The sequence below is a fragment of the Myripristis murdjan genome, chromosome 18 (genome assembly GCF_902150065.1).
Source record: "Myripristis murdjan chromosome 18, fMyrMur1.1, whole genome shotgun sequence".
NCBI lineage: Eukaryota > Metazoa > Chordata > Actinopteri > Holocentriformes > Holocentridae > Myripristis > Myripristis murdjan.
Window position 1 is genome coordinate 3,883,686 of NC_043997.1, and position 12,052 is coordinate 3,895,737.

Sequence of the window (12,052 nt, forward strand, 5' to 3'; positions counted from 1 at the left end):
AGGACAAAAATCTGTCTTTTTTTTTGTTTGTTTGTTTTTCTAACTTAATGTCATGATATCAATAACATATTGATAAGGTATCGATATATCAGCCCACCTTTAATGCAGCGAGGCTGAGGGTGCTGGTTCTTGTTTGTTTGTTTTGTTTATCTTTCGTTGTTGTTGTTTCTGATGCATGCTCTGATTTCCCACAGGAACCATCTTTCCCCATCTGAGCCATTTTATTCCTGTAATTACCGGAGATCACCGCTCGGGGGCGACAGAGACACAAATAACATAAAACAGTACGACGCTGTTATGAGCTCTCCGTGGTCCTGAACCTCTGTGCGTGTGTGTGCGTGCGTGTGTGTGTGTGTGTGTGTGTGCGTGCAGATGATCAGCATGTCATCCCGTCACGCGACCGTGTTCCGAGCCCCACGCGGCGCTCTGCGGTACGCGGGTCTCGTGCCCTCTCCTCCTTCCGGCGCGCGGGGAGCACGGTGCGCGGTGGTGGCATGCGTGCGTGCGTGCGTGCGTGCGTGCGTGCGTGCGTGCGTGCGTGCGCGGCGCGGGTACGTCACAGCAGAACGTGGCGGCGCTCCGTCGTCGCGGCTCCGGTCCCTCGCTTGTCTGTCGCCGAAGATCGTCTATGGTGAGAAGAGTGGCTCGTCAATAACGGTGGGGAAAAAAACAGCCTTTTTTTCTGCTCTGCAAAATTTGGTTAGTGTACCATAAAGACACCACATATATACCATAAAGTTACCATGGCAACGCATCTGAACCAGACCCGAGTTTATAAATTTGTTTCAAAACTGCTCATCACCAAAAGCCAGATTTACTATGACAATGGTTTGGCACTGGCCCCGAGATTTATAGCTATAACTAAATGAGCTAAAAAATAAAAGATGAAATGAATGTGGTGATATAGCAACCAACAATATACATGTTTTATTTGAAATGTCTTTTTTTGCTGTAATTGTGAATCTTTACACTGTAACTGCATTTTTTTTTACTACTGCTTTGCTGAAATGATTTAAAAAAAAAAAAAAAAAAAAAAATCACCGTTCCAGGCAAGTGTTTCTGTCAAGTACACTGCAAAGTTTTCATTTGTTTGTACAGATTAAATGAATAAATAAACAGACAAAAAATAGCTGACAAACTAAACTCGGCAACAACAAAAATATCAATTAGAAGAAAAAAAATACATAAAATGATAAAAAGAAAAAAGGTAAAAAAAAAAATAGAAAGAGAAAGGGGAGAGGGGGTAAGTGCCTTTAGATCTTATTTATTTTTGTATGTCATCTCTAATTGTATATATATATATATATATATATATATATATATATATATATATATATATATATATATTTTTTTTTTTTTTTTTTTTTTTTTTTTTTTTTTTCTACACAATTATCTCCTGTTCAAATGCACCATGCTGGATTTGGAGTTGTTTACCACTGTGTGAGCCATTTTTCAATAGACGATCTTTGTTCCCCCCTCTCTCTCGCTCTCTCTCTCTCTCTCTCTCTCTCTCTCTCTCTCTCGCTCTCTCACTGAAAATAGAGCTACTCGCCTCATCTTTGCATTATTCCCCGTCGCTGTCAAGCGCCAAAACCACGAAAACACACCGACGGACGCGGACATTACAGCCCGTCGGCGCTTTTCTGCGGGAGGATTTACCGACGTTTCTTTGGCCTCCGCTTCCTTCCGATCAGCGCATTTTGAGGGTTTTATTCTCCCCCAAACGAAGGGATGTCTGTTGCGGGCTTGAAAAAGCAGTTTCATAAAGCCACCCAGGTAAGGAGCCGCCGTGCCGTGTGTGTGTGTGTGTGTGTGTGTGTGTGTGTGTGTGTGTGTGTGTGTGTGTGTCGGGCGGGTTTCTCTGAGGCTGGCAGAGGGAAATAATAAAAGGGGGGATGAACGGCTGTGAGTGTTTGTGCATCGCCGTGCGCGCTGTTTGCTCCGAGGTCATGAAAAGCTCCGTGCGAGCGGGACTCCGGCTCTCCGGAAATAATGCAGGACCTGTTCGTCAATAAAACATGTACATTTCCACAAAACAACCCAACTTCACACCCTGCTGCTCTTAAAACACAGCATATCCACATAATGTCACCACGATAAATACCATAAATATGCATCTTTCAGCTTGTTACCAGGCTAATAAGGCGGGGAAAGTCTGTCTTCTCCTCTCTTCTCCTTCTTTTCTTCGCTACTTTTTATTATGATGTTTTTGTTTTTTTTTTATGCTTCTGTCTTCGTTTCCAAGCCTTTGGGAGCGGGGATGCCCGTTGTTTTTGCTCCAGTATGACGGGGTTTAGTCTAATAAACGAGCCTCATTAGGCTGTGTGTGTTAAAGCAGGGTGTAATCCTCCCCCCGCACCCCTCCTCCTCTTCCTCCTCCTCCTCCTCCTCCTCCTGCTCGGCCCTGTTTGCACCGCGCTGTGTTAATATTACGCAACAAGCCGGAGGAGAAACCAGAGGACCAGCCGGTGCACAGGCTTTTTTTTTTTTTGGTGTGTGTGTGTGTGTGTCTATGCATACTGTGAGGGAGACTACTGGAGCAGAACAGGGATATAAGGAGGAAGAGGAGGAGGAGGAGGAGGAGGAGGAGGGCCGGGCTGAGGTGGATGGATACCGTGTGCAGCTGCTGGCGGTGGTCCGGCCGGAGAGGGAAAACCTCCCCGCAGCACGCAACAGGGAATTCCCATCACCCCTCCTCCTCTCATCCATCCATCCATCCATCCATCCCTCCGTCCTTACACATTCCTCCGTCGTCCCTCTGACATAAGGTGGCAGGGCTTTGGGGGAGGAGGGCGGAGACATTTGTGCCGAACATCAGACTAAAACACGAGACATTTTCCAGAAACCGACCTAAATCAAAACAACATCATAATTCCTTGAAACCCCGGGATTCTATGCCCGTATTTGTTTTGGTTGGTAAATTTATTTTTTCTTTACATTTTTTTTTTTTTTTTTTTTCAAATGCATTTATTTAATTTTAATTCATATATATATATATATATATATATTTTTTTTTTTATAATAATATATAATTAATATATATTATATATATATATATATATATATTTTTTTTTACATTTTTGTGTGGACTAATTTCCCTCGGATTTTTAAATTTATTATTGTTATTATTATTATTATTATTATTATTATTATTATTATTATTATTATTACTTTTCTTTTTTTACTTTTTTAAATATTTTTGTGGTAAGGTGGACTGATTTCCCTTCGATGTTTTTTTTTTTTTTTTTTACTTTTTTAAAATTATTTTTAACTTTTTTTGTGGTAATGTGGAATAATTTTCACAATTTTGTGTAATTTTTCCCCCTCATTGTTTTTTCGAAAGGCGTCTTTTTTCATTTTCTTCTTTTTTTTGGATAATTTTTCAGAAATTGTATTTATTTTAATAATTTTGGGCACATTTTCTTGTAATTTAATTTATAAATATACAACTTCAATAATTGTATATATATCTAAAATATTTTTTTGTTTTTGTTTTTTGTGGTAGTGTGGACTAATTTTCTAATTTTATCTTGGAATTTATTTTTATTTTTCTGTTTTTACTCATCTGCTAGTCCCTTTGAATATTTGGAATTGGGGTGATTTTCTTGTAATTTAATTTTTAAAAATATATTAATAACTTATAAATCATTTATAAATACAAAAAGAAATGGAGATACATTTGTTTATCCATCCCTCCACTCTTCTTTCCATCCCTCCATCATTTCTCCATCTGTCTTTCGTGGCTCCATTTGTGTAACCATCCCTCTGTCCTTCTCTTCCTCTTTCTGTTTGTTTTTCATCACTCCCTCATCATTTTTCCTCTGTCACTCCTCTCCCCTGTCCTCTGATCCACCTTTCCATCCCTCCATCATCCTCCCATCCCTAAATCTCTGATCACTCCTCTTTCTCTCATCATTCCTCATCCCTTTATTTCCCTGTCCATCTTTTTATTGTCCTTTCATTTCTCTACACATATTTTCACCCCATCATCCTCCATCTCATCCCTCCATTTATCCCTCCATCTCTCTATGCATCCCATCACCCCCACCATCTATCATCCCTCTGTCTTTCATCATTCCTCCATCCCTCTATCCTCCCTGTATTTCTCTGTTTATCCCACTATCCTTCTTTTACACCCCATCTGTCCTCTATCTTTCCCCCATTTGTGTATCCATCCTTCCATCCCCTTTTCTGTTTTTCATTCATCACTTCCTCATCATTCCTCTGTCACTCCTCCGTCTCTCTCTCTACCCATCCCCCATTTCTCTATCTACCTATTCATCTCCCATCGCCCTCCCATCCCTTCATCAATACACATCTCCGATTTCCCACATCATCCACCCTTTTTCACCTTCCCTCCATCCTTCTCTCTATCCATCCTACTATGTTTATAATTCCATCCCTCCTTTTTTATCCATATTTCCACCCTGTCATGCCTCCACCCCTCTCCTCATCCCTCCTTCTTTGCATTCGGAGAGAGAAAGAAGAAGGGAGGGGGGTCCCTGGAAAGACAGAGCTGCAACAGATGGTGCTTTATGTTTTTTTTTTTTTTTTTTTTCAGGTTTAGTGTTAAGTATGAAGAGAGTATGAACAGAGCGAAGGAAAACAGAATATAACAGGGACGCACGTTATGCGTATCGGCCGGTATCACCTTTAGAATGAAATATTGAAATATTTGGTGAAATATCAGCTCCGCCTGTATAATCTAATCTAATCTAATCTAATCTAATCCAGCTGTTGTGCCATAAAGTTTCCTCTCCTGCTGCCTATAATGCTCAGCTTGTCTTGTTGTCACGGTAACAGAGGTGTTCATTCACTTCTGTGTTTGGTACTGAGCTCATAGTTAGTGCTGCACTTTACTGACAGCTGTTTCCACTATTCTGTCCCACCTCATTGTCTATAAACGGCGAGGACAAAAAAGTGGAAACCCCTTTCAGTATAATGCAGTCCAGTAGCAGACCTCTGCAAACTACAACCTCAGTAATAAACACAGAATTAAAGTGACACATTCTGCACAATGTCAACACAAAATGAACATGATAAACTTTGTTAAAAGGTAGAGTTGATGGCAGAGCTGCTGTCAGACTGGACAGGAGGAGCTGAGGAAGTGAAGTGTGTTTTTATAGAACATTTGAAGTAGTTTTCTTATTTTGCCCAGTGAAAGCGCCTGCATCTGCCAGTGGGCCTTCACAATAAGAGCCGGCATCGTAACTGAATGTTAATTCCACTACAGGAGAGACTTGCTGTTCTCTGCAATGAGGTGGAAAAAATGTGCATCTGTTGGTGTCGGCATCGGCCAAAACAGTTGGAAAATATCGGCATATTGGCTATCGGCCAAAAAAAAAAAAAAAAAAAAAACACCCAATACTGTGCCTCCCTAGAACAGGGCAAAGTGGAACAGAGCTGAACGGTGTAACACAGAAAAGAAAAAATAATGGAGATGTAAGAGAGCTATGGGGAATCCCTGCACCCACGCACACACACACACACACACACACACACACACACATATCTGTCTGAGCTGTGACCTTTAACCTCGTTACTGTTGACTTTGTGTAAACCTGGTGATCCCTGAGTTGGAATTTATCCTGCTGATGCCAAAGGAGAGCGTCAGGATCAGTGTGGATTTAGAAAGAGATGGAGAGGCCCGTGTGTGTGTGTGTGTGTGTGTGTGTGTGTGTTACAAAGAGCTGAAAGGCAGAGATGTAAAAGGCAGCAGGGCCTCGTGGTGACAGCTTCAGACGGATCGACGCTGCAGCCTGTCTGCACTCCAACATCAAGGCAGCGTCTGTTTACCCGGCCGGGAAAACAACAACAACAACAACAAGCACAGTTGTTGTTTTTCTCACCGCTGTTCCCGTCGGAGGAGCTGTGATTGGCCCTCGAGGCGGGGCAGGAGGTCGGTGTGGTTCAGGTTAGAGGGTTAGGGACGTGGACGTTTCACCTTCTCAGCTCCCAAGAAAGAGGCTCACTCTTCATTATGGTAGCAGCTCACCACAAACGACGTTTTATTGTGAAGGAGCCACATGACCACAGCAGACAGCTCTGTGACTGAGTGATCTACCATGTTCCACTTCTGTGGCTCTAACCTTCATCCTCCTCCTCCTCCTCCTCCCTCAGCTGATCCCACCTCTTAATTAAATATATGAACCGAGCAGAGACGTTTAGAGGCAGACAGAATATAAACAATAACAATGTCATATTAATAATAATGATGATGATGAAGATGATGATGATGATGATGATGATGAGTGTAACTCTCAGGTGTGGGTGGCCCTCTGCCCCTTCAGCACCACGGACAGCAGCAGGACAACTACCAGTACTGATGAATACTACTACTGTTAGCAGTACTATTACTACTGATATTACTACTACTACTACTGTTAGCAGTACTATTACTACTGATATTACTAATACTACTACTACAGTTAGCAGTACTACTACTACTGATATTACTACTACTACTACTGTTAGCAATACTATTACTACTGATATTACTAATACTACTACTGTTAGCAGTACTATTACTACTGATATTACTACTACTACTACTGTTAGCAGTACTATTACTACTGATATTACTACTACTACTACTGTTAGCAATACTATTACTACTGATATTACTACTACTACTACTGTTAGCAATACTATTACTACTGATATTACTAATACTACTACTACAGTTAGCAGTACTACTACTGCTGATGTTACTACTACTACTACTGTTAGCAGTACTATTATCACTGATGTTACTACTACTACTACTACTACTACTGTTAGCAGTACTATTACCACTGATGTTACTACTACTACTACTACTACTGTTAGCAGTACTATTACCACTGATGTTACTAATACTACTTCTACTGTAAGCAGTACTATTACTACTGATATTACTAATACATTACTAATGTTACTAATACTGTCACTACTCTTACTGTTAATAATACAATCACTACTATTAACATTACTACTACGACTGATGTTACTAATACTACCACTAAAGTTACTACTTCCACTGTTACTACTACTACTACTACTACTACTACTACTAATGTTACTAACACTATTATCACTATTATTACTACTTATTCTACTAATGCTGTTATTAATACTGCTAATGCGCCTAATCTTACTACCACTAGTACTGCTACTAATACTATTACCACTAATGCTACGAATACTGTTACTTTTAATGCTACTATTAGTTCTACCACTACAGTTACTAACATACTGCTATTACTACTGTTACTAATACTACTACCACTACAGGTACTAACACTACTACTGCTATTATAAATACTACTACTGTTAGTATTACTGATAGTACAAATGTTATAATATTATTACTGATAATGTTACTAACACTACTACTGTTATTGTCACTATACTAATTTCTATTGTACCCTAACCCTAACTACTACTAGTAGTGTTGCTAATACTAAAACAGCAACTACTACTACTACTTCTAATCTTACTAATACTACTACTATTATTGTCACTAATACTACTATTTCTATTGTTACTACTACTACTGTAAATGTTACTAATGCTACAAAAGCAACTACTACTACTTCTAATGTTACTAATACTACGACTATTAATGTCGCTATTACTATCAGTACTGCTACTAGTAGTGTTACTAATCAGAAACAGAGTCAGAAATACTTCATATTAATATTAATACAGCAGATTGAGCAGCTGTCCATCTTTACCAGAAGTAGAAAAAATTAAAAACACCAGATTTAAAACAAACAAACAAACAAACAAACAAAAAAACCTCTCTTTGTGAAGCTGCAGTGTGAACGCAGCCGGATGAGGCTGAGGTGGATGATGGGGGCCGTGGCGTTTTGTGAGGCGGCGGCGGCGTGAAGGAGCGTCGGCAGCGAGCGAGGCTGAAAATAGAGCCGTGAATCAACAGCACACGCAGACGGAAGGGAGGGGGGGACGAAGGAAAAGAAAAAGAAAAAGAAAAAGAATAAGAATAAGAAAGAAAGCGGGGAGCTGACAGCTGACAGGAAAACATCAGCGACTGGTAGCTCTGGAAACCAAGAGAGAGGGAGGGATGGAGGGAAAGGGGGAAAACAGGAAGGAAAGGGAGGGGAGAGGACAGGATGGTGAGACTTGGGGAAAAAAGAGGGAAAGAAAAGAGGGAAGAAGATAAAGATGGAAGAGGAAAGCACTGTCTGGGAAGAGGAGGAGGGAAGGGGGGAAATGAAGAAGAGAGGGAAGAGGAGATGAGAGGAAGAGGGTGGAAGAAGAAGAGGAAAGGTGGGTGAAAGAGGGAAGAGGGGAATGAAAGAAGGAGCAAACAAGGCAGACAGGAGGAGGAGAGGAAAGCAAAGGAGAGAAAAGAGGAGACGGGAAGAGGGAGAGAGGGATTTCCATCGATCTGTTCATCCATTCATCTAAATTTGAAGTGGACTGATACTCTGTCATATTTTTGAATCAGACCTCGAGCGAGCGAGCAGTGTGTTGCTCTCTCTCTCTCTCTCTCTCTCTCTCTCTCTCTCTCTCTCTCTCTCTCTCTGTGCTGTGGATTAACCATTAGACGGCTGATCTAGTTCATCTGCATGGTTTATTCATGATGACGCCAGGCAGAGAGTGACACACACACACACACACACACACACACACACAGGAGCAAAAAGGCCTGTAACCGGGGGCAACCAGAGCGCTGCTGTGCTGCAGAGGTGAGGGACGAATCACCTGTGAGGCACCAGGTGAGACGGACCTGACTCACTGTGAGCCTCCCTGCTGCAAACAGAGCTGGTGTTTTTTTTAATTTTTTTATTATTATAACTCTTAAAGCTTTGCAACTCATAAAGAGACAGGATGACCGCTTTTTTTTTTTTTTTTTTTTTTTTTTTTGGACATAATTTTTTTTTCACATAAACTCTTAAAGCTTTGCAACTCATAAAGAGACAGGATGACCGCTTTTTTTTTTTTTTTTTTTCAATAGCAGGTGTTTTATATTTAGTTACATTAGTATTTTTCAGCGTAGCTTTCCATTTAAAGTTGCTGTTTTTAATCACTCACACAGCCGCTTTAATAAAATTAAGCTCCATGAAACAGTGACCGGACAGCTGAGGGGTGTTTTAAGAAAAAGGATTTTTTTTTTATTGGTTTATTTAATAGGGATAATGCATATTCATGAACATTAGTATGAGAGATACACACAGGTAAATATGCCAGAATTAGTAAAAACTACTTTTCATGTGTAGTCCCTAGGCAGGTGATATAAAGACTAACATAGAGACAAAGACAAAAAAAAAAAAAAAAAAAAAAAAAAGAGACACTGTATGATAACAAGGATATTATTTATCCACATCCAGCTGCATCTACATTGTAACTGTGTTAAATGTAATTCTGACGCTGTGATGTCCAGGCTTGTCTGTGTTTTCTCCTCATTGCACTAAAATCATCACATCATCAGGTAGAGTTAAAAAAAAAAAAAAAAAAAAAAAAATCAGAGTAAGGACCCTGCCAGCTGCAGTGTGAATGCAGCACACACCATCCATCCTTACCAGAAATAATAAAAAAATAAATAAATAAATAAAACAACAACAACACAAAAAACACCAGATGTTTGTCACAGGTGAGGGGAAATCAATAAAACTCCTCTTTGAGTCAAATTCTGCCTCAAAGACCTTTTCCTGTAAATTTGCACATTGTATACATCGATGCACACTGTTTTTTTTGTTTTTTTGCACATTGTTTTGATCTTTAGATCTCGAGTGTCATCTTTTATTCTTTATTTTTTATTATTCTTTATTTTTTATTATTCTTTATTTAGGGCCCGAGCGCTGACCGGCGCGAAGCCCTATTGTTTTCGTAAGGATAATAATTTTTTTTATTATTATTATTATTGTTATTATTATTTTTATTATTCTTACGCCCCTTTGAACGTGAATAACTCGATTTTTATTATTCTTTATTTTTTTATTATTCTTTATTTTTTATTTACTTATTCTTGTACTCTGTGGATACTGCTGAAAACTGTGAATTTCCTTCGGGATGAATAAAGTATCTATCTATCTATCTATCTATCTATCTATCTATCTATCTATCTATCTATCTGTTTTCACAGTAGAAAATCAAAATTTTTCCAACTTTCTGGCGTACGTGAATGCGGCTTTAGCTCCGTTTGCTGTGGCAGAACAGCGCCCTCTTCCTGTTTCGTGCCATAAAGCAGCACAGCAGATTTCCTGTCGTCAAGGCTTTCTGATGTTGAAGAGACATCGTAGCTTTAGAGGACGTTACTAAAGGGCTCCGTTAGTTTGGCGGGACGCTGCTGATGGAAGCAGCTGGACACTCACGGTATTTAGTGTCATGTTAGTATTATTTATTATCAGCATCAGGTAGTTCATATTCATGAGGGAAGACAATTAAGTGAATACTCCTAATGATGTTTTGGGAAAAATATCACCTTTTCTCCGTCTTCCCCAGACTGAGACCAGATGTTGGACTCCATTCTCACCTCTGTACCTCCACTGGTTCAGCTCCTATGGGTAGCATCTCCTGTTAGCTTAGCATAAAGACCTGAAGTCTATGGGAGTCGTTAGCCTGGCTCCGTCAGAGTGAAAAAATAAACCTGAAGCTGTGTGATTCGCTCAGAGGATCATGTGGATTTAAAGCGCAGAATACAGAAGATAAATAAATAAATACAGAAAAAGTGAATGAGCTGATAATCTGAATAATATTTAAATGAGCACTTTTGCGACGGCAGGTGTGTGTTCGCTGACTCGGCCAATCAGACGTGAGAACAGGAGGCGGCGTGTTCTGTGACGAGGAACACGGATTCTGTCGAAGAACATTAAAAGTTGATTTGAGCTCGACTCCGCCGAGAGCGCAAACTAGGACACATCTCAGCGGTGTGAGTGTGTGTTTACACAGGGTGTGTGTGTGTGTGTGGGTGTGTGTGTGTGTGTGCAGGCAAGCTGATAGACGTGTGCAGTGTTTTGATGCTCCCAAAATATATGCTGGCCCAGGTAGTGTGTGTGTGTGTGTGTGTGTGTGTGTGTGTGATGTAATGCTGGGTAATGACAGGCAGAGCTGCCGTCGGGGAGCGATGGCGGCATGAAGCTGTTTGCCAAGTCACTGTGCCCTCGACCAAGATGGCCACCGTCACTGCTGGCAGGAAATGGGACACCTGAGTCCACCTGGCTGAATAAAACATGAGGGAGAGAGAGAGAGGGAGAGAGAGAGAGAGAGAGAGAGAGAGAGAGAGAGAGAGAGAGAGAGAGCTCAAAGCGGCGCCACAGTGAATAGAGAGAGGAAGAGAGGGAGGGTGAGATAAAGAGGAAAGAGAGATGACAGGGAGAGAGAGAGAGAGAGAGAGAGAGAGAGAGAGAGAGAGAGGGAGAGAGGGAGAGAGGGACGTTTGATTTCCTCTGTCCTGTCCTACATTTCTGTTTGTGCTCCACTTCTCGTCGGCGTCTCTAAATCCTGGGATCTGGGAGTTTTCTGGTCGTGTTCTCAGGTTCCAGCTCGGCTCCGGGCCGTTAGTTTCCACGACTCGCCGCCGTTTTAATCGAGTTAAGTTACTCTCCGAAGAAAAAGAGGCTTCTGGAGTCACAAAAGACTTTGGCCTCCACACTGCAAAAACTCAAAATCTTACCAAGAGTATTTGTCTTATTTCAAGTCAAAAATGTCTTATTTCTAGTCAAAATATCTCATTACACTTAAAATAAGACATGATCACCTCAGAAGTAACTTGTTTTTAGACAATTTTCACTTGTTTCAAGTGAAAATTCACTTGAAACAAGTGAAAATTTGCTTGTTTCATTGGCAAAATTTGCCAGTGGAAAAAGTGAAAATTCACTTGAAATAAGTGAAAATTAGCTAGAAACAAGAAACAAATTTTGCCAATGAAACAAGCAAATTTTCACTTGAAACAAGAGACAATTGTCTAAAAACAAGTTACTTCTGAGGTGATCATGTCTTATTTTAAGTATAATGAGATATTTTGACTAGGAATAAGACATTTTTGACTTGAAATAAGACAAATAATCTTGGTAAGATTTTGAGTTTTTGCAGTGTGGCCTCCAGT

The 12,052-nt window shown here is 40.3% G+C and overlaps 1 protein-coding gene across 1 annotated transcript in view; it reads left to right on the forward strand.

Moving 5' to 3' along the window:
• Positions 1–1,585: 1,585 nt before the first annotated feature.
• Positions 1,586–12,052, forward strand: part of LOC115376415 (endophilin-A1-like) — a 57,587-nt gene continuing 47,120 nt past the window's right edge. The window contains exon 1 of the mRNA XM_030075979.1: positions 1,586–1,776. Coding sequence (XP_029931839.1) covers positions 1,732–1,776 — 45 coding nt within the window. The 5' untranslated portion in view covers positions 1,586–1,731. The remainder of the gene's footprint in view (positions 1,777–12,052) is intronic.